The 23,708-nt window shown below is 46.3% G+C and overlaps 1 protein-coding gene across 1 annotated transcript; it reads left to right on the top strand.

Moving 5' to 3' along the window:
* The first annotated feature begins 6,539 nt into the window (after positions 1-6,539).
* Msc (musculin) lies at positions 6,540-9,109 on the top strand. The gene is made up of 2 exons (XM_048420567.3): positions 6,540-7,389; positions 8,121-9,109. The coding sequence occupies exons 1-2, from the start codon at positions 6,844-6,846 to the stop codon at positions 8,205-8,207; spliced, it is 633 nt and encodes a 210-aa protein (XP_048276524.2). The 5' UTR covers positions 6,540-6,843; the 3' UTR covers positions 8,208-9,109.
* Positions 9,110-23,708: the final 14,599 nt, after the last annotated feature.

Below are 23,708 nucleotides of genomic sequence, written 5' to 3'. Positions count from 1 at the left end.
TAGGTAGCTCCTTTCATGAGTAGTTGGACCCTGGGGGCACAAGAAGTCTCTGCCTACACTAAACATAGTCTAAGACATGGGAAGGGAGACAAAAGCAGAGAAACCATTCTGGGACAGATGAGGTTAAAACTGACTGTAGTAACTGACCTTGTAAAATTTTTTACAATCACCGAATTTGCGCATAGGTACACCCTCACCATACAGTTTATACACAGATAGCAAGTGGGACAACCAGACTAGGAGAATTCTGAGAAGGAAGGCAGAGATGCAGTCACCATCCAGAAGCAGAGAAAGCAATGAGAATGTCTTACTGAGAAAAGGTAACCAAACCACATAGCTAAACATAGATAAGAATTATGGGTTAATTTAAGTTTTAAGAGGTATTTAGTAATAAACCTGAACAATAGACCAAACAGTTTATAATTAATATAAGCTTCTTTGCGTTTTTTTAGGGACTGAATGAATGGCTGTGGGGCCAGGTGGGACAGAAACCTTCATCCACAGAAGGGGCTTTCTCCTCCGGTACCTTCCAAATGTTAGGATAACATTTCCCTCCCAAGTAACCACACACACCTGTACTACAACTTCAAGAGATTGTCCAGTAATATTAGGTTCACACTTCAAATTACTGTCTATAAAATCAAAAGTACTTAAAAAGGAGGAAGTCCCTGAGAGATGGGACTTTCTTCCTTTTTCCTAAGAATTAAAGGCTTCTTTAAGAGCAACAGAAAGAAAGAAAGAAAGAAAGAAAGAAAGAAAGAAAGAAAGAAAGGAGGGAGGGAGGGAGGGAGGGAGGGAGGGAGGGAGGGAGGGAGGGAGGGAGGAAGGGAGGAAGGGAGGAAGGGAGGAAGGGAGGAAGGGAGGAAGGGAGGAAGGGAGGAAGGGAGGAAGGGAGGAAGGGAGGAAGGGAGGAAGGGAGGAAGGGAGGAAGGGAGGAAGGGATAACTTCCTCCCAGTGGTTTGTCATATATGTGGACATGACTTACATAATTTACCCTTCTTCTTCTAGATCCTCCCAGTTCCTACCATGCTCCCCTTTTCTTTAACTATTATCCTTACTAATATTTGAATAAGTATATTCTTCTGAATCTATTTAGTGTTTGTCATATGCATGTTTTTAGTGCTGATCACTTGAAATTAGATAACCAGTTAAGGGTCCATCACTGGGAAAGGCATATTCTCCCTCTCTCAGCAGTCATTAACTACCTGTGGCTCATCATAGGACCTTGAGCAATTCTCCCATCCAAATTGGGATGATGTCAGTTGGTTTTGTAACTATTCAGGTCTTGATTAGACACCCATGCTGTTGAGAGCTCATGGATGCAGCTTCTTTCATGTCATACACACATGACAAATCACACAACAGATGTCCTGGTCTTCTGGCTCTAACAATGATGTAAGATGAAGTTTCCATGATGTTCCGTAAGCATAGGTGTAAGGGTTGTGTTGTAGGCACGCTAGTCAGGGCAACCCATGGTCAGTGGGTTTTGGCAATTTGACCAGCTATGGCTTTCTGTAATGGCCTGCCTATGCATTTTATTCTTGTTTTAAGTACTAGGAATGTTTATTCTTAACTTCTGCTTTTCTACCTTTCTTCTGCCTTTGCCATCCACTGCACCCAAGCCCTAGCATCTAGATAAACTAAGTCTATTCAGGACATGGACACATAGCAAAGATCTTGGGGCAAATTTTGAGGTAAATAAAAGTTATGTGTGCAGAGACCCAAATCTAACCCTGGACCAGGCAGGAGTCTAGCACAGTAGCACAGCAAGTGCCTGAAACATCGCAGGACTGATGGTGGCAGCTGTGGCCAAACTTTCATCTTCCTCCCTCGGGAACTCTGCTCACACGCAGGTGTTGTCCTGAGAAAGCCAGCAGCCCTGACTTCGAGGGTCATGAACCAAAACCTAAACCTGGTGTGGTATGGTGTGTGTGTGTGTGTGTGTGTGTGTGTGTAAGTCCCGAGCAGAAGTGTCTGCTTGCTCTTCGAGCTGCAGAATCACTGATGGTTAGGCACAGGTGCTGAGACGCAAGGAAAGTGAGACGGATGTGCATCTCAGGTGTTTCCCGCAGAAGGTACCCTCCCAGGAGCCAGGAGTCAGCTTTACAAACGCCTCCCCACGACAAACCAGATGCGCAGTTCCTGCCGGCATAGTGAATCTCAACCTGAGTCACCCAGAAGAAATACAAATTTTATCAAAAACAAAAATTAGACAAATCTCAAGTTTACAACAACAACCTTTATAATAAAAAGATGACATTTTCTCATTTTTTAAATTGTGAACCTTGCTTGGTATGTTGGTGAGATATTTCCCTTTCTTTTATTTATTTGCATCTTCAATATTCAGTGTATATTGGACCCCAAAGCACTTAGCCGTCTATGCTGCACGTACGCTCCAGCCACTGTTGGCAGTATCCTTTACACAGGGCTGTGCTGTATTTTCTAAGTGTATGGGGAATTCTTCCAGCTAATGGGACAGTACTGTTCATGGCGGCTGTGGACAGGGACATCTCTAAGGCTCAGGAGGGGAGCTGCACACCTAGATACACTCCCTAGAGTTTTTCTGCAATAGCTACATACTAATGCTTTTCGTGTTGCCCCAGGGAATAGAGGAAATGCCTGCCCTCACCCTGCTCATGTGACCCACCCATCTCCAGGGGTTCATACCAAGGCCTTACTACAAAGCTAGAAGGGAGGGGACAATGAATGGGTCTGCTTCCAATGGTCTGTTCCGGTCACCCCAGCTATCATCTCTGCCTTTTAAGTGTTTTCTAGAATAAGCGCTTCTCGGAGTTCTACGTCATCAGATTGTTTCCTGTATACCTTCATCTCTCAATCTCATTTATCATGACAGAAAGTCTTTAGAACTTTTATTCTCCTTTTATGCTCCTTTTAATTTAAGTTTTTCTTTCTTTACTTCCTTCCTTCCTTCTTTCTTTCTTTCCTTTTCCTTTTTTTTGGTTTTTGTTTTTTGTTTTGTTTTTTGAGACAGGGTTTTTCTGTAGCTTTGAAGACTGTTCTGGAACTCACTGTGTAGGCCAGGATCACCTTGATCTCACAGAGATCTACCTACCTCTGCCTCCTCAGTGCTGGGATTAAAGGTGTGCACCACCACCGCCCCTTTTTAAAGTAAGAATTAAAGAAGTGTTTCACTTTTGAAATGAAAGAATTTCTTTTGGGGAGAAAGTTTCTAATGAAGTCACACACACACACACACACACACACACACACACACACACACACCGTCCTTCCCCGTGTCATTCCCTGTCGCTGTCTTGTTCACCTTTCCCTGAATAAGAACCCTTATGAGAGCCGTGGGAATTGTTTGGGATGGGACTGTAAACCTCAAAGCAGTAAAACATCTCTATGCTAGCCACAGCCCAGAGCAAACGTGAAGTTAGAAGAAAAGCCACAAGCACTATCTTGTATGCTGACAAGACAAAGTTCTAGAGGAATAATAAAAGTTAGCACTCAGTGACATTTTCCTGGGTATGGATTCTCACATAGGCAGTTGCTCTCAAACTTCCTTCTCTAGCACAAAAGGCTAAGATGGAACTAGGGGCATGGCTCGCTGATAGCCATTTGTCTGGCACACGCAAGGCTTAGGTTCTAGGCCCAAAATTGCATATTCATTCTCTACCGCTCCATTTTATAAATAAATAAATTCTACTTTTAAATTACATATGTATACTTTAAAATGGCTGAGTCTAATGCTGTGTGCCTGCCATTCCCATGGAGGGTAAGACAGAAAGATTGTTCTGCCTGGAGAATGTAAAAGGCACCACGTCAGCCAGGGCTATACAGCAAGACTTAGGCTGAAAAATAAATAAGTAAAAGGAAATTACCAAAAGAAAAAGCAGGAAGTCAAGAATGAGGCAGTACACTCAAACATAGTCATGTTTGTTTCATATGGAACACCAACCCCCTCACCCACCACTGCACAATTAGAACAAATATTGCTAAAATTGTCAAGCCTGTGAACACACACGAGAGACCATAGCATATGCCTGCTACAAATCTATAAGCTCTTGAAGTGTAGGCATATAGAAATTGATTGTGTGTGCTTTATTAAGGCAAAAATAAAGGCTTCATTCATTATTTACCTACAATGTGTGGTAACACCAAAACAATGAAGAAACAAAACAGGCTCTCGGGACCATTGGGCTCACAGTGTGATCTTGCAAGGAGGATGAAAAGTCAAGCATGTGAACACTGAAGAGGGGACAAGTCGGATAGTGCACACACGAGGGACAAGTGTTAGATAGTGCACACACAGGGTACAAGCCTCAGATAGTGCACACACGGGACAAGTGTCAGATAATGCATACACGGGGGACAAGCATCAAATAGTGCACACACAGGACCAGCATCAGATATTGCACACACAAGGAGGGGACAAGCGTCAAATAGTGCACACACGTTACAGCAAACTGTAGCTGCAGACTAATTCGAAAAGCAGAGGTGGTCTGTGATCTCCTGCACACATGTGCAGCCTGAAGAAAGGAAGGGATGGAGCCACTACTGGACCAAAAACAAAATGGAAAAGAAAGGATAAACGAAATGGAAATGTAGTAGAAACCATCAGGGTTTGTAAGGGTTTTCATTCACAAGAGAGAGCAGAAGGAAAAGAGGGACTGGGTGCGAGGAGAGAGGAGAAGGGCAGTTCTCTGGAGAATGAGCCAGTTTCCGCAGGGATAAGAAAGCAGCCTTGATCCTCAGCACTGAGGCTGGCACAGTTTCCGCAACTGTTTAGAGAAATGCAGCGTGCTCCCCATCATTAATCTTTTCTAAAGAAAGGCTTTGTTCTGCACCTGTATAAACAACCCAGATTTTTAAAACCTATATGCTTGCCCCTAATGTGTGAGCGTATGTATTATAGTGATAGCTTCAAGTCATCTATAGGCAACACCTCTGCTCTACATCGATCTGCGGGCACCCCGCCCCCAACCCAACCCACCTCCTTTAGCAGAGACAGGCTTGCCTACAGTCAAGTCCAAGTTCAAGCTCTCTTTAAAAAAAAAAATTAATCCATTCTCTGCTAAATACAGCTGTGTTTTCCCAGCCCCCCAAATCTGAAGGCAGAGGGGACCCTTTTACTGAGTTGTCTCTTAATGAGTTCCTCTCTCACTGCTCCCCCAAGCAAAGACAAAATGCACAAGACAACTTCTGAAGTAGGAGCAAGCAGCAGGGTGTGTGCGGAGTATCCCTAAGGAGGAGGCCTGGCCTGCAGGATGAAGTGATGCCTGGGGCTGAAATCAGTCCCTGCTAGCCACCTGTTACAGTGCTTCAGGTTCTGGGCTCTGGGATTGGTTCTGCTGTGAAGACTAGAATTTGCGGGGCAGCTTCTGCCTCCCATGCATCTGCCTGTCCCATCCTCATCTGGAACCCTTGAACCACAAGAGTGGCCAACTGCGCCCCAAGGAGAAGAACTCAGTTTCCTCGTTGTCAGCCAGGGAAGTCATATCCCAACCCCTGAAGGGAGCGATTCCTTACAGGTGCCCACAGCAGAAGCTCTGGTGGACACCTACCACTGACTCAACAAAGCCCCTCCCCCTGAGCACACAACGTGACTCCCTCCAACCTCAGAAAAGAACCCAGAATCTCCTTTTGTTCCAGCTAGGCTTGGGGAAAGCAAGGTGTTTTGTTTTGAGTTGAAACACAGCACAAGTCAAGGCGCTGCTTCATTATCGATTTCGGTCTTTTCTCTTTTTCTTTACTCCTTCCTAATTTGATTTTAGCGAGGCAATTGTTCTGACTTACTATTCTGCATTCAAGAACTTGCTCCTCAGTGTAGTGCCTAAAATGGTCATGGGTTCCCTCGCTACCACTCAAATAGTCGGCAACTGCACTATGGTGCTGAGAACGAAATCACTGTGCTTTGGTACACTTACAACAGTGGAAAATAACATCTCGGTGACTGATGTGTGGGGAGTAGGCGTGTGACGACTGAAATGCTACACACAGCGTCAGGACTATGTATTTGTTATGCTAGTGATATTGCAGGATGGACAAAATATTGTGTACGTTGAAGATGCTGTTTGAAGATAAAACGAGTCAAAGGAGAAAAAAAAGCGCTACGTGAATCAGAAGGCTATCTTGAAGGTGAGGAGAAAAAAATAAGTCAAGCGATTCATAGGATGTTAAAACCGCTCCTTGTGTTTTGCCCTTGCTCTGCACTCACTCTGAGAAGCCTTGGATAAACAAACACACATCATGCGTGTTCATCTCGAACAACAGTTCCCGTGGAACAAACTGGGAAAGAAACTGCGGTGGGTACGCTCGGATTCTTAAGGGCCCACTAAGACCAGCTGCAGATGGAAGTGGGTTGAGTGGAAAGAAGGCCTTTTTCCATTTTTACCCCCCAAATCCCACTTACCTCACACAGATACTCTTAGGGTCATTGTCGGGTCTAGAGGCCCAAGTCTGGGCTTTGCGCAGACGTTCCTTGCCCCCGCCCCACTAACCGCTCAGCTTAGAAAAATGATCCCCACCCCTTCCACGCCCCCGCCCCACCTCTTGTTCCCCTTTCAAACCCCCTCTGCTTTGCCGGGGGTGGTTTGTCCCAAGGAGTACAGATAAATAGTCCTGTCAAAAGGCGCTGCTTGCGGCTGTACTTTTGGGTCCAGAGTCAAGTTCAGAGCCCCAGGCTGGCGGGTCAGCGGCCAGTCGCGCCTGCTCCAAGCGCCCGGCTCCTTGGGGACCCGATCTGCGACGGGCCCGGGTCTCCGCTACTCCTCTGAGCTCTCTCACGCCCCATCCTCTTCCAGTGAGCGGAAGCCGGAGTCGGCGAGACTGGCCGGGGCGGAGGAAGGCGGGCGCGCGTGGGCGCCGGGGACTAGGCGATGCCCACCGGCTCGGTGAGTGACCCCGAAGACATGGAGGTGAGAGGGCTGCAGCGGGTCTACCCGACCCCCGCCTCCAAGAGGCCACCTCTGCACGATGCCGAGCACGGCTACGTCTCGCCCAGCGACAATTCTTCCGCGGAGGAGGAGGACCCCGACGGCGAAGAGGAGCCACGCTCTTTGGGAGCCGCGGGCGTCCCGGGGAGCTGCAAGAGGAAGCGGCCCCGTGTGGCTGGCCCCGGCGGCGCAGGTGGCGGTGCAGGTGGCGATGCGGGCGGCGCTGGTAAGAAGCCGCTCCCGCCCAAGGGCTCGGCCGCTGAGTGCAAGCAGTCGCAGCGGAACGCCGCCAACGCCCGCGAGCGGGCCCGGATGCGCGTGCTGAGCAAAGCCTTCTCCAGACTCAAGACCAGCCTGCCCTGGGTGCCGCCCGACACCAAGCTTTCCAAACTGGACACGCTGCGCCTGGCTTCCAGCTACATCGCGCACCTGCGCCAGCTGCTGCAGGAGGACCGCTACGAGAACGGATACGTGCACCCGGTGAACCTGGTAGGGACAGGGACGCGGCGCGGGTGGCCCGGGGCTAGCAGCCCTGAGCGAAACCCGGGCGCAGGGCTGGGTCTGCCCCAGAGGAAGAGCCAACAGAAGGAAGGTTTCTAGAGCCGGTGGTGAGGAATCTGGTTTAGTGGCCCCCCAAATCAAGGCAGTAGGAGTCAGCCTTTTTTCTTGGAGAAAAATCATTCGGGCTTCTAATCAGTGTCCTGGTCCTTTGCCCAGTGACAGCTATTCGTTAACACCCTACTTCCGGGATAAACTGTGACTCCCCATTGCGAGTATTTCTGCATTTAGCCGAACGGAAAAGTCTGAGATACACAACTTTTTCCAGACAACAGCCTGGCAGGTTTGAATCAGCCAGCGCTGTTCTTTTTAAAGTGGGAGAGAAAACCTAACTCTTTGAAAAAGTTTGAGTGGTTTAAAACAAAGCAAAACAAAACACTAATGGAGGATAGTTTTCCCAGACGCGATTGTCCGGAAAGTCCCTATCTAACCTGCCAGCTTCCTGGCCTTGGGAAAGATCTCATCCAAATTTACTCTTATGGGGGAGGGGACATTAAATCACAGAATCCTAAACTCGCACTTTTCACCGAAAAAGCATGCTAATAGAAGAACAAGATGCACAAATTCCTAGAACGCTAATAAAAGCCGGGGACCTCTGGGGAGAGCGGTTTCGTTTTGAGCTAGTTTCTCCTCCGTATCTGACGCTCATTTCGATTTTTCAGACGTGGCCATTCGTGGTCTCTGGACGGCCGGACTCTGACACCAAAGATGTTTCTGCAGCCAGCAGACTCTGTGGAACTTCCGCTTAGAAGGACAGCAACACAGCTGATGGATTATGTTAAATCGGGCCAAGGAGGTCCTATTGGATTCCGGACCTTCTCATTTTCCTGGGCCTGTTAACAGGACGGGTGACTATCCTGGTGGAGCGCAGGTGGACATGGCTGCCGCGGATCAGCGCAACTGTAGCGGTTTCGTGGGGAGAAGTCTCAGACTAGATCCAACCTGGGGCATTAGCTCTTAGCTCAAACCATGCCGTTTGAGTCCACTGCAGAAACGGGCTGGTTTTTAAGCTAATGACGATTTTCCCTGTGGTTTCCCTGCGCAGCCAGGTCCTTCCCTGTGACCTTGGCTGAGCACTCTGGAAAGGTTGGAAAAGCCCATCAGGGACCTATTTCTAAGTTTCGGAGGACAGTGTCAAACTCCCACCAGCAAGTTCTCTTTTAGTGGCGGTACATGACGAGATAGTAATATATACCACCGGAAGTCGGTTTTGCCCTCAATCCCTCAGGGTTGGGGTCTTCTTCCCGAGCTCCCTTGTCTCTCTGATCAGTGTTAGGCCTGCCATGGGTCTGGTCTCCACTCAGTGGACCCAGCTGTTTTATTTGGTTCTCAGTCTCCTCCCCACCCACACTCTCCCCTGAAGTCTTATCTGACTGCCCATTTTGTGACATGCACTTCATGCCTCTAAACAGGTCACTCCTGCCACAGCAAAGCCTCCTGTGGGGTTCATGTTCTCCCCCCCCCCCCCCCCACTATTCTTCCTGGTCCAAGGACTGAGCATGGTGGGCGGTTGGGGCTGATCTCTCTACCCAATGACCTGCTGGCTTCTACCCAGTGCATGGTGCTTGGTGGTCCTGGCAATGCTGTGGTGACGCTGCTCTACCATGGTAACGAACATATGTAAATAAATTTATTTTTTTATGAACAAAAACATGCGTTGTGAAAATCTTTTCCAAGACTGTTTGGTCTGCGAGCTAACTTTAAACGGGAAGGTCTCTCCTCTCAACAGGATGCTGAGCTATTACTGGCGGCAGATGGTGGAGGTCCAGTTTAGTCAGATTTCCAGTTTCTCTCTCTTTCTCAGCTCCATTCTGATCACAGACGTATGAAAGGCTCACCCTGTAAGCCCAGCTGGCTCCAAATTCACAATCTTCTTCATACTGCCCCCTTAGTGCTGGGATGATTGCCAGAAGGAGCCACTACATCAGATCAAAATACTCTGCACTTCTGATCCTTCCAGAAGTAGGAAATCCTGGAGGGTGAAAACTGGAAGCCTGGTAAGGCTGATGTATTTTGAGGTCAGGGTTGACTGGGGGCATCCATACACTACTAAAATAAATATAATATATTAATTCATAATGAATTTTCAACCCTTACTCTTTGACTCTCTCTCTCTCTCTCTCTCTCTCTCTCTCTCTCTCTCTCTCTCTCACACACACACACACACACACACACACACACACACACACACATTTCCAACCTGACCCACAGCCCAGTGTTTAAAACTGTAAGACCTTCCAGAACACTGCACCATTCCCATCCACGGGAGGCTACAGCTCTAAGATCTGACTGGCAGAATAAAACTATAGGAAACCAATTTGCTTTTAGCAAGTTCCTCCCACCTCATTATTGTTGTTTTGAATACCCACCACATTTGCAGCCTTGTTGTCTTCCATCTTCATTGCAACAGCAAAGAAGTCCGTGATGTTTTCCAATGGACAGATTTTCTGAATACATTTTGCAGAACATTTACAAAAGTGTGAAGGATAAAAGTACCTAAATATTTGCTAGACTTAGATTCTGCCTTTGACTTCATCAATGGTAACACAGTTTTCTTGACCAGAGAGAAAACACAGCTGGATTTTTGTTGAAACCTGGGGAGCATGACTTCCTGTTTGGAACTAAACCAAACCCGACCTCTAGAGAGCTGCCTTCTCACACCATCTTCTGCTCCTGGGGTCAGCCAGAAGCTGGAGGGTTGGAGGTGACATTGGTTTTTCGGTGGCATTATGTTCTTTCAGGTGAAAGGGAGTTCCAATGACTAGTGGCAGGAACCCTAGGCATGCTGAAACATATTTCAGCTGGACAGCAGAGGGTCAGGTGCCTGCTGCAGCCATATCTCAGTGAACGTGATGCCCAAAGGTTACAGCAAGCCGGGTCCTTTCCACGGCCCAGTATGGTGGTTAGGAACTGATGTCATCTGGTGCAGGAGGTGGCTCACAGGCTAGTAACACAGCACTGAGCAGGCTAGTGCAGCAGGGCCCTCTTGAATATAAAGGAACCCTGGCTATAGAATGAGTCCCTGTCTTAAATAAAATTAAAATATGAAGTAAGAATGTTGCTAAGCATGGTGTCTCATGTTTGCAGTCCCAGTACTGAAAAGGGGAAGGCAAGAGGATTGCCATGAGTTCTAGACCAGCATGGCTTACAGCATAAGACCCTGTCTGAAAGAAAACAAGACAAGCAGACTTTAAAAATAATGTGCAGGCTAGTTTTATGTCAACTCAACACAAGCTAGAGTCATCTAAAAGGAGGAAACCACTGAGCAAACGCCTCTATAAGATCTGACTGTAGGGCATTTTTAAAGTAGTGATTGATGGGAGACCCACATCATCGTGGCTGGTGCCATCTCTGGGTTGGTGGTCCTGGGTTCTAAAAGAAACCAGGATGAACAAGCCACAAGGGGCAAGTCCATAAGCGGCACCCCTCCACGACCTCTGTATCAGCTCCTGTCTTCAGTTTCCTGCCCTGTTGGAGTTCCTGTCCTCATTTCCTGCAGCTATGAGCAATGATGTGGAAGTGCAAGGCAAATGGACCCTTTCCACCTCGACTTGCTATTGGTCGCCATGCTCCAGCGCAGCAATAGTGACTAAGGCAGAAACTGACATCAGGGTTGTGGAGTATTGCTACAACAGACCTGACCATGTCTTTCAGGGAGGACTGGGGACGGACTTTAAACTCTGGAATAGAAAAGCCTTTGAGAGTTGGGAGCTCAGTGGTCTGTTCTGTGGGACGCAGAAGATAAGAATAAAAAGAGCAAGGCAGAGGATGGAGGCCTGGATTGCAAAATTCCAGAAGGACACTTGAGAGTCACTTAAAGACTTTTATCAGCGTTGTTGCATATTTTGAGTTAAGAACCTGTGGTTCTGGTTAGCTGGGGCTGAAGAATTGTCTGTGATTAACAAGAAACTAGAAGCACTAAAGTAAAGCCTTTGTTTTACTGGGACAACTGACAACTTTACTGGGACAGCTCAGCTGGAGCTGAGAAATCAGCGGAGATTAAGCCTAAAAGGAGAATGTTTTCTTAATTAGAGATTGATGGGGGGCATACCACTTTGGGTGAGGCTGTCCTTTGCCTAGTAGTCTTGGATTCTATAAGAAAACAGACTGAGCAAGACACAGTGAGCAAGCCTGTAAGCAGCACCCCTCCATGGCCTCTGCACTCTTTTTGTTTCTGTTGCTGTTCTTTGTTTGTTTTTTATTTTCTTTTCTTTCAGGTTCCTGCCCTGTTTGAGTTCCTGTCCTGACTTCAGCGATGAACAATGACGTAGAAGTGTTAAGTCAAGTTTTCTCCCCGAGTTGTTTTGGTCAGAGTTACAGCAAATGTAACTCTGAAGTAGACAAGTAGAAAGCCAAATTTTCTAAAGAGCCTGTATTCGTCTAAGTTTTTCCACTACACTCCATCCTAGCCTGCTTCCCCATCTGCATGGGGTTACGAGCAGGACCTGCCTCCAGAGAATGCTTCAGGGGTAAGCGCCAGATCAGAGTCCAGCAAATGCAGTATTTATGTGCTGAGAAACATGGGAAGAGCTCACTGGTAAAGGAAACCCAGAGGCAGAGGAGAAGTCTTAGGCCAAGGGCCGTTTTTAGGAGTCCAGCCACTAAGATTGGCTTCCAAGTCAGAAAGTGCTGCTGTGTGTCACCCCAGCTGCCTGGCGGGCTGGGCGAAAGACAGCAAGGTGATCACCAGCCTGAGCTAGAGAACAGTAGCTTATCTGAACCAAACAGATAAAGGAAAACCAAGAACAAGCAAAGAAACAAAACCCCACAGGGAAGCAGACTCAAGTTTGAGAAGTGAGGATCACCATTGAAAAAAGTCTCAGAAGAGCAATCCAACAAACAAAAGAAGTTGTATTGAATGCAACAATAACGCACATTTGAATAAAGAAGTAAATGGAGCTGACTGTCAAAAACCAATATTAAAAATGGGTTTTTTACTCATAATCCTAATTTCTCAGGGTGCTTCAAGAGCAAGCACAGAGACTTTGAGCCACCGACTCACGTAGGCAGAGTGCTGGGACTACGGCCCTTGAATTCATTTCTACTGGCAATTTGGGTGTCATTCTGTAATTGATATAAAAGAAAAATGTCTGAAGAATTTTCTGCCCCATGGTTTCATTACGAAGTTTATAGCAAGATTGCCAAGATGGCACAGTTACTGCCCAGTATTCATGGAGCCTTGGGCTCCAACCACAGCAGCATATGAATTCAGGTGCGTCACCCACCTTCAATTCTAGCAGGTAGATCAAAGTCATCTTCTGCTACTCAAGGTCATCAAAGCAAGCAACTCCAAGTGAGACAAACAAAGTAAACAAAACCTAAAAAGGAGGATTTCTCACGAGCCCTAGACGAAATCGCTGAAGACTGGGGGAAAGATTGTGACTGGGAACAAAGACCTCGAAGCTGTCCTTTCTATGCCGCCAGGACTCAAACATGCTGTCTCATAAAGAAACATCCCAACGCTTTCTCCACGCCCCCACCACCATTTTATTTTAGACAACTGAATGGGAAATATAGGAGTGGGAACTGGGAACTGAGCGGAGGCGGCTGGGTGTGAAACAGGGAGAGGACCACACGCTTGGGATCCTGCCAACTTGGTTCTGCTCTGAGAGCAAAGCTAAGAGGAAAGGCTGATGGTGTTAAAGTTGCTGAATGACGGATGGATGAGTAAACTGAAAAACCAACTCTGCTGGGGGCTTTCTGGGGGGACCAGAGCATCCTAACTAGTGATGGTCTGGCGCTGCTGACTCAACAGAGAACAAAAACCCCCTTCCACACACTCCTCCTAAGATGAGTGTTGTAGGGCAAGTGCTCTTGGCACTGTAATTTTGAAAGGCTGAGTGCTCCTTGGTCAAGGATGCTGATCTGATTTCATATTCTTTTGCTTTGGCTTTCAAGTTCAATCTCACTTTAGTCTGGTGGTTCCTTCAACAAAGAGCAACCGTGGTGTTTGGAATTTTAATGGGATTTTAATAGGCACAAGTTTTCTGCTTTGTTTTGTGATTTAAAACAAAAGGCTCCATAGGAGAGATGGAGGAGGAGGAGGAAGACACCCCCTTTCCATCAACAGAACAACAGAGGGGAACACACTTTATCTCAGCCCATACCAGGAGATATTTTGGTTGATTCTTCTAGAAGATGTTAAAATGATGAGTCAGAAAGTCATTTTAGTCAATAATAGTAAAGCCAGGTGAACTCACAACTGACTTCTCTCTGCCAGGAATTGAACAAGTGACTCCTTTCGTAAGAGAGCATCTGTCTCCATCTTCTTTTGGTGGAAACTTCCTTTAGTAAAGATCCATTCACTGGGGCAACCAAGGATTTCTCTGTCAGTTTTCACTAATGGAGAGGAAAGAAGAATAACCCCCAAAGCTACCAGAACTCAAGAAGATAAATTATCAGGCGGGAGTGCAGAGCTCCAATCCTGGCAGTGAGAAGTCAGTCGTGAGTTTATCTGGGTGGAAGCTGCCGAGGCTGAAACTCACAGTAACCAGTGTCTTTGTGCTAATCTGTTTACCAAGTTACACAGATCTCTTGCTCTGGCTTCTTTCTGGGCCTTTTTTTGAAGCCATTACTGCCAGGGCAAGACCTGATGGACCAGTTGCTCAGGAGGCTGGAATGGGAGCAAAAGTTCAAGATTTCTCTGGGCTATAAAGTGAGTTCAAGTCCAGCCTGGGCAATTCGCTGAGACCCTATCCCTAAATTAAAAGTAAAAAGAAGACTGGGGTAGCAAAATGGGTAGAACCTGATAACTTGAGTTGAATACCAGAATCCATATAGTGGAAGGAGAGAATTAGCTCCCTTAAGCCATCCACTGACCTCCAGATATGTGCTGTGACATGCTGTGATATGTGGGTGCCCACACATATGCACACACACACACACACACACACACACACACACACACACACACACATGTAAAGTGGCCCATACTTGCTTAACATGTAGAAAGTCCTTCATCTTTCCCTTTTACCTAACAGAAAGTTTTATTTGGAGCCACATTAGGCTCTTTCGTTGCTTGGGAAAGGAGAACTATGGAACACCTCATGGAAGCATCTTGCCTTTGAGAAAACACAGTATCGGTATGGAAGATTTCCTCTTTGGCAGCAAAAGAGGAGAAAAATGGGAAGCAAGAAGTCTCTAACTGGTCTTTGATTGTTTGAAAAGAGCTGTGCTTTATCCCTGCAGTGTTTGCAAAAGGTAAGACCTGGAAGAAGCCTTGATGCCCATCAACAGATGACTGGATAGGAAAACACGATACACATACATAATCCAATCTTCTCCGACTGTGGAGAAATAGGAACACACGGGATTTACAGGAAAACGACTGGAACAAGAGCTCATAGTGTTAAGCAAAATAAGATTCAGTGATACAAGACCGCATTCTCTCTCACCCTCACATATGGGGCCTAGATTTACATTTCTAGACACATAGGAAGTGAAGGGAGGAAGTAGATGATGTGAGGGGAGAAGGAAACCAGAGGAGGAGGAAGGAATACGTGTGTCATGAAACCCATATATATAAATACATATATATGGGTCATGAAACAATTGCTTTGTGTGTTAGCCAAGACATTGAATATTTTTGTATCTTTTATTGGAATTTGTAAATCAGCTTTCTGAAAAAAGAGATCTTCCAGAGGACCAGAGTTCAGTTCCCAGCACCTACTGTAGGGCAATTCACAACCGCTGTAGCTGTCGCTCCAGAGGTTCTTAGGCTCTCCTTTAGTTTAGGAGGGCACCTGCATACATGTAAACATGCACACACACATGCACACACATACACGTATCAATAAAATTAAGTCTTTAAATGAAAGAGATTGAGCGTTTATCCTGCCCATGCCCTCTGACTCCCACATGTCTGAGTCACAATTTCTGACTCTGCATGTGTGATCTTAGGTGTCCCAGATGAGACAGGGTGTCCATGACATACCTCCTCACTGACCACAGCCCTAACTGACAGGTGTGGAATAGAGTAGAAAAAAATGAGACCTTTATAGGAACAGACACAATGCTCACTAAAGGTTAATTTTTAAACATCAATGTCTTGCTTTCCTTATTATAATAACTGAGATATCTTTGACCGTGACCTGCAAATGTTCTGCCCTTTCCTTTTGCTACTTGTACCGACTGGTTCTTTCCTGCTAGATCTGATTTTCCTAGATTGGGCTCTTTTGCCACTAAGAAGAAATTTTCACTTGACTTCATCTTAAAAGTGAAGATCAACCCAGCTCTCGGGAGGCAGAAGCATGCTTATCAGTATGAGTTGGAGGCCAGCCTGGTCTACAGAGTGAGTTCCAGGACTGCCAAGGCTACACAGAGAAACCCCGTCTCAAAAAAAAAAAAAAACAGAAAAGAAAAAAAAATGAAGATCATAGGACTCCTTATGGAAAAGTATGTGTGAGATTAAAATCACATTTCAGAATGCAGGAAAGACCACCAGATGTGAGAAAGTCACTGACACAGCTCGGTCAGCTTCTCAGAGGCCAACTTTGGGTGTCCATCAAAAGACATCTACGATGAACCAAAACCGCCACAGCTTTCCACAACCACATCTCCAAGTGAGGCTGGAATTCTAGCCAGAATTAAACACCACAACAGAGTGAAGTGAAGGAAGGTGGGTGCAAGTTGTTGTGTCTTAATAATCTAGATGGCAAGGGGATTTCCAAACTAGATGTGTTATACGGAATACTTAAAAATTACAAAACCATGCCAGTCCTCCCATTAAAGTATTTTGGATTTTTTTTTTCATTAAAGCATTCAGTTAGATTCACTTTTGTGATGGCTGAAGAACAATTATATTTTTGCCTAGGTTTAATTTCAAGTTCAATAGATAGCAACAGATGTAAGCAAAAGCTGTCTCCAGTCTGCCTGTGGCTCATTTTCCAAAGCTGTGTAGAGACCAAAGTTCGAATGAGATTTTCAGGATCACCAGCCTACGCAATTCCCAGCATTTCTCTGGTAAGTGGACAACCTTGGTAGGACATAGAGTCTTGGTGGGATCTGGAAGCAATAGAGTTCAGGGTGCTGGTTTTGATGCATAGACTTTCTGTCTGTGTCACCTGCACAGGGGCAGAAATGCTGTGGGGACAGAGGCCATGCTGCTCCCCGAGGCTGCGCACAGAGCAGCCTGGCACCGTTTTCTTCCCTTCAGCCCAGCTCTCCTGTCTCTTCCTTAGGCCCATGAACTTTCAGCCTTAGCCTCAGGACTGGCCGGCTTTAAAATGACAGCAACAGTAAGTACCAAGTCTAGACTGCAACTTCACTTGTCCATACCTGGTTAAACTACTTTTGTAACATTCAGTTGTCCTAATTAAAATTGTGTTTCAGAAAACCTAGGCAGCATTTCAACCCGTTCTCAACAAAACATTCTTTGATCTGTCACTTTGGCAGGTGGCTGACCTGTTTTTATTCTTGAAAATGTTCACTAATGAAGGACACTGTTTCTTAAACTGTGGCGGTTTCCCTCCATCAGGCTACTACATAACTGAACGTGGGGGTTTTCAGTAAACGAGACCACGCAGAATCAAGCCTGTCGCGAATCTCCAGCGTTTCTGGCAGTGCCGGCTTGTTTTGCCTCCCAGAACCTTACTACGGCCGTTGTTCATCTTTCTGCTTGAGTATTTGTGTGTGTGTATAAAACATTTTCACTTTTACGGGTATATTCTGGGAGGGGGTGGGGCATATAGAGGCCTAAGGGTAACGACAGGTCCCATCCTCAGTTCTCACTCCCTTTATTCTGTCAAGATTTCTCACTGGTTCCGGAGCACACCAATTCCAACTACGCTTGCTAGCCAGCCTGCCTCGGGATCCCATCTCCGCTCATAAGGACTAGAACTGCAGGCAGCTGACATGTCCACGGCTGCCCTTTTCCATGGATTCTCTTAGTGCGATCTGTGGCTCTCACTTTGGCAAGGAAAGGGTGTTATCCACGGAGCCGCCTCCCCAGCCTGCCTTGGTTCTGAACACACAGCGTGTATATGCTGCCACACCACGTAATGTTCAGGTCGGACATCACCTGAACTCTTCTGCTCAGATTCGAGACTGTCGCCTGGGAGTTCCAGTGTTTTCACTGCGCATGCGAAGGTCTCTTCTCTTGCAGGACCATATTGTAAATAAAAGCTGGTAATGTTTGCCTACAGCCCTCTCTTTCTCAGTACCAAATACATCTATCTTCAGACTACATCATGTTAGAATGTTTGTAAAATTATGTTTGAGTTGCTGACTTTGAATTTCATAAAAATATTTGATGTGTTTTGGCTTGGGATTATGACATTATTTAACAGTTTCTGAAATGGCCCTAATGTGGGTTCTCACAAGGTTTCTGAATAATTCAATATTAACAACCAATAATAATAATCAAATTTGCTGTGAATCTAAGGTCTCATTTTTTATTGTGTATTTGTGTGAATGTCATCAATTTATATCATCCACAAATTGCTACTGATGTCTGATTCCCCAGGGTGTGTTCAGAATCTCTGTTTGCTCTGTCACGCCCAGCAATGATCTCTGTGTCACTATTTAGAAGGTAAAAAGAGGGAAATTAAAAACACTATGACCAGAATCATTTACTAGCAGGTGCAGGGCTGTTATTCAGACGACTCTGAACTCACCCAATATGAGGGAGACCAGAAGATAAATGCTCTGTTCCATGACAGCTCCTTCAAGGGTTGCTCTACTCTATACATGCCATTCTCTTGAGCCTTCCGGGGACCACTGGTGGGACATTCTGAGAACTTGACCCACTGGATACCCTTGGCAAGCTCTCCTTCCTCCACGTCCATTTCCATGGAAAACTAGGGTCCTGGGTGACATTCAGCCTCAAGCCATACTTCTCAAATGAGTGTTCTATTTCCTGCAACGCTTCTGAGAAACCTCTATTACATCTCCCTATTCTGTTTGTTTTGTATAATACAGGGTGTTTGGACGCCTCCAACCCAGGAATGTCCTAATCTGTTTGGTGATGCTGTTAAAAAGAATCTCATGATTGAGTAATTAAAAAAGAACAGAGATTTATTTTTATGGTGTTAGAGACGGTGAGGTCCAAGGTCGAGGGCCAGAACCTTCTAGGGGCCTTCTTCATGCACCACCTCAGAGTGGAGGGCATCAGTGAAGGAGCAAGCAGCAGCTGTCAAACTCACAGCTTCAAACCCTTTCGTGTTTTAACACTGATCCATACTTTTGGATAGAGCCCTGGTGGTCTAAACACCTCCCTCAAGGACCCATCACCAGCACTGCCTAAGGTTAATGACAGGTCCCGTGATGATTTAGCTCCCAGCACATGTGTTTTAAGGATGCACACCCTAACCATACTCCGTCTGTACTGAAATGTTTTGGCAGCAAACAGAACCTCTTGGGCGTTCTTTGACTTGTTCTGTAGAAGCCAGCAACCTCCACACAGTTGGATCATTGACTCTAAACTTCATGCTAAATTCATGTCTGTTCTAAACATGCCCACTTGATGAAGGCACGAAGGGTCTATCTGAGTAAGCTACAAAACCCAAGCACAACAGTGATGAGATTGAAAGCTGTTTCACTTGGTTCATCTTGACTGTCACTTGGGTGGGATTTAGAATCACCATGGCAGCACACCTCTGAGCGTGTCTGGAAGGATGCTCCCGGGAAGGTTTAACTGAAGAGGCATTTTGTTCATCTTGACTGTCACTTGGGTGGGATTTAGAATCACCATGGCAGCACACCTCAGAGCGTGTCTGGAAGGATGCTCCCAGGAAGGTGTAACTGAAGAGGGAAGACTTACCTCAAATGTGGTGGCTCCACTCTGCAGATGGGGGCTTTTCACTGCCTTAGCAAGGAAAACTGAGCAGAGCACCAGTGTCTAGGTCTATGCTTTCTGTCTGCAGACACCATATGGTCAGCTCCTGCATGCCGCCGCCATACCTTCCTGTCCATGGTGAACTGAACTCTCAAATAGGGAGCAGAATAAACCCTTCCTTCCTCAAGCTGATGCTGCCCTGCATTTGGTCATGGCAAGGATAAAGTGATGAATGTGATAACTAATGCACATTCTAAAGAACAGTTTCATTAGTGTCAAAAATGTCTCACATGATATTTTTATAGACCCTTTAGCAAGGATGCTATGATTGTGTTTGACTTGCCCTGGAATGAAAATTAAAGTCGAAACAAAATAGGTCAAAAGCGATATCCAAATGAAAGATGTCCTGGGAAGAAGGTACCTCAGCCAGGGTTGTCTCTGTGTGAGCCCTTGGAAGCCAAGGCATGCTGAAGCTGAAGTGAGGCCTAGAGAGCTGCCCCCTTCACATGGGTGTCGCTTTTTGCCCTCCTCTGGCACCTTGCATTCTCTCTGTTTCTCAAACTCTGTTCCTTGGACTCCCTGGACCTCATCTTTCAAAGTTGTTCCCATCTTCAGAGGGGACTCTCCTTAGCTGGAGCCCGGGGTGGCTCTGCTTGGCTTGGTTTGTGGCATGGGCTGACAGAATCAGAAGACAGGCGAGACTAGGAAGGAGTCTGGTAAGCGGCTTTCCATTAGTAATTATTGTGATGAAGTCACGGACTGGACGTGGGTGATGAGAGACTGGAAAAGGGGGACGGTGATTGTGAGGGCCAGACAGAGGGCAGCAGAGTCACCATGAGTCATGGCTGACCGCTGACGTGTACAAGGGCAAGATCAAAATAGTGCAGAGTTTAGAAAATGTACCATGCACTACGGGATTCTGCTGCATTGGCGTGGAGAGACTCTTATCTACCTAGACTTATTGCTAGGGTGGAGTCATCGGAAGGGAGTGCTGACCACCAAACCCTGTTCAGAAGAGATTGAAGCTTGAAGAGCAGACTCTGGCCTCGGGTCTGTGTGAGTATGACTTTTCTCCTTCATTGCTCCCAAGCACCTTCAAAGGAGAAAAAGAATGTATTTATCTGCCATATCTATAAGAGTGTAACCCCAACTTATGTGCTAGGAAGTAGATGAAGAACAGATAATCTGAAAGATTATTTTTGGTTGAAAGGAGTACTTTTTGGTCTGATTTTCCTCTCTCCTTTGTAAAATGGTGTTAATTTGGCGAAGTTCTTAACTTTTAACTACTTGACATGGTTATCACAGATCCTAAGAAAGAGTGAAGTCAGTTATTAATACTTACCATGAATTCTAGTCCCCATCTAACTGCTTGAATGATTTCTTAGCTAGAAAAGGAACTCACTAGCTGAATGCAGGCAATAGAAGACAAAGGCTTTAAAATAGGAAGAGATGCACCAAGGCTGTGTGAATGGTACACAGATAGTACCGCTCCTTCTAAAGACTCTCATTCGATACAGCAATATGTCTGATTATCTTTGTGTAAACATAGGGAAACTAAGGCTCATAGGCTTTAGGAATGTGACAGTATCCACCCCCTGATACGTGGTACTCATAGTTTAAACCTATTCCTTCTCATTCAGAATCCCAGCCTGTCTCCAAAGGCTTGTTAGCCAGGAGCAAGAGGAAGAAGGTGGGAAACAATGGCCACCTAAGCCAACCTCTCCCTAAGTGCTAACTTGAACTTCACCTCGGATATGAACTCACATCGGCAGAAGACTAGTTCAAAGGGTTTAGAGCAAGATAGAGTCAGAGCTACAGCTCAGTGGAGAACGCCAGTCAAAGTCACCCAGGAAAGACTCTAGTTGCCAAGCAAATCTTTCAGCTTTGTTTTCCTCTGGTGTAGGTGGCTTGAAGTCATTCATTCTATCTGGACTGACTGGAGAAGAGGTGCAACTTTGCTCAGAATTTTGTACATGTTCCCGGAGATCCCAGCAACACGGGTAGGAAGGGGCTGACATGAAGATCGCTAAAGAGATGCTGGAAGGAAAGCAGAGGTAAAATCCCAGCTGCCTGTCTCCACTGCCCCTAGACTAGCCAGGTAATCTTGTACGTAGGTAATTGTCTACGTGGGCTTCAGATAAAGACACTGGGGGCTGGAGAGATGGCTCAGTGGTTAAGAGCATTGCCTGCTCTTCCAGAGGTCCTGAGTTCAATTCCCAGCAACCACATGGTGGCTCACAACCATCTGTAATGAGGTGTGGTACCCTCTTCTGGCCTGCAGACATACACACAGACAGAATATTGTATACCTAATAAATAAATAAATAAATATTTTTTAAAAAAAGACACTGTCTGCTGGTCACACGTGATCCATATTTTCCCACTTTCACCAGTGGCAAAGAGAAAATATGTTTGAGTTGAAGGAGGGGTTACGGTAGACTCGCTGACTCCACATCAGAAATCTGGCATTTTTGTATGTGTGGGGACACCTGTGACACATTTCAGAGAGTCACAAAGTTAGAACCCTTCAGAGCTAGAAGGCCCCACCTCTGCAAAATACAGTTTGTCGTGTGTTTTTCACAGGACTCTGAAGCTGACGGGAATACAGACTGATCCAAAGACTTGATGGAATTACCTAGGCACATAGTCAGGTGTAGGAATTTAAAATTATGATCCCACAAAGTAGGTCACTGCTAAGAAGGGTTTGTGAGAGAAATCTGGTCCCAAGTAACCTCTAAAGAGTAGGCAAGGCTCTGAGGTCTTTGGAAATTGGCCTCTGGCTTCTCGTCTGTCTTGGACTAGAGGACGGCGCTGCCCGAAGGCTGGGCTTTCACCTTCTTCTCATGATCTGGACTTGATCAGCTTCCTCTCCTATCTCTCACCTTTCCCTTCCCATACTTTATGCCCTACAGAATTCAAATCAGCACCCTACAGTCTGATTTTCACTACAGTCAGTAGTGAAAGACCCTCCATGATGTGGAGATAATGTTTGATGGAGTCTAACACCTCGTCATGAAATGCATCGGACACAAGAGAGGAAAGGGGAGCTTCTACCACACCAAACGGGCATTGCAAAGAACCCACCACCGTCATGATGTCACACTAAATGGGGAAAAACAAAGGCCAAGGAAATGATGTCTGAGTTTGCCATGCTATTTAACATGCCATTGCATGCTCCGGTCATAAACCAGAGTGAAGTACTTATTAAACATAGACAGAACCTTGAACGTCTTATAATTTTGATACTATATAATGCTAGCTGCTGTTACTGTTACACTGAACAGATGTAGAGAAAGCTTTATTTAACTTATAGTCTCTGGTCAGTGGGTACTGCTGTCTCTGGCCTGGGGTGATTCAGTATGTCACTTCAGAGAGAGCGCAGAGGAAAGAGTGTTCCCCTCAATACTGAGTAGAGACAGAGAAGAGGATCCACTGGGGTCACAGTCTCCTCGGCAAGTAAATGCCCAGTGACGGAAACACCTCCCATTCAGGCCCAATTTGGGGACCTTCCAGATCCAACTGGAGCATAAATGAGGGTCCAGACGCAAAGCTCACACATTGTCTGGTTCCATTTACATGAACATCCAGCATAGATAAGGCCCCTGGGATAAAACACAGACTACCCGTGGGTGGGTGCGGGAAGGGGGAGATACTGCTTGGTGGTGGTTAGGGGGTTTAGCATGGAATGTTGGCATAGCCCGAAATCAGTTTCACTACCAGTGTAATCTGTTACCAGATTCAAGAAAATTCGGGGTCTCTTGAAGGCCACCTCCGCAGACAGTCCGTCAAATGCTCACAGGCCCACCTTTTGGTTCCTGGGACATTCTGTCACTCAGGACAAGCAGAACTGTAGTAAGCCCAAATTGCCAGCGACTGAGGCCCCTCAGAGCCCCTTTGAGAGCACAGCTGTAGTTGTCCTTAGCTCGCCACCTTGTGCTGAGCACACAAATTGCAAGCGATTCTTAAGAGATGCTCAAGGGATCCTGTTTGTCCTCGCGATTCTTAAGAGATGCTCAAGGGATCCTGTTTGTCCTCACAGAGGCTCCACTTTTTCTTCGGGCCCAATGGATATAGATGAATAAATACAAGGTTTAGGGTGGCACTCCGTGAGGCCACAAACTAACAGCAAAACAGTTTGAGCTTGGATTCTCTAGTCCACAGATCCCGAAGTCAAGCCTGGGTGTTGCTTAGCCCCTTGTTGCTGAACCAGGACAGGACAAATGCCTGGGAGGAGAAGCCAACCCAGAGGCTTCAGACACAAGTGGACTTAGCAGGAATCATCACAGAGGCCCCAGGGCCTACCAGAATCTCCACATAGTGCTGGTGCTGATGGGGTCCTAGGGAGCAGAAGGGAACTCCGGCGGCTCCAGCTCTATTCCTGAATATCAGTTTACCCAGTCTCCTCCAGAGGGGGCGCCAGCACAGACAGACTGTGTCTCCTCATACAAGCCAGAGTCATTCTTCTCCTTGTATGAAT

The sequence above is a fragment of the Myodes glareolus genome, chromosome 16 (assembly GCF_982192425.1).
Source record: "Myodes glareolus chromosome 16, mMyoGla1.1, whole genome shotgun sequence".
NCBI lineage: Eukaryota > Metazoa > Chordata > Mammalia > Rodentia > Cricetidae > Myodes > Myodes glareolus.
This window is presented reverse-complemented; position numbering and strand designations above follow the sequence as displayed.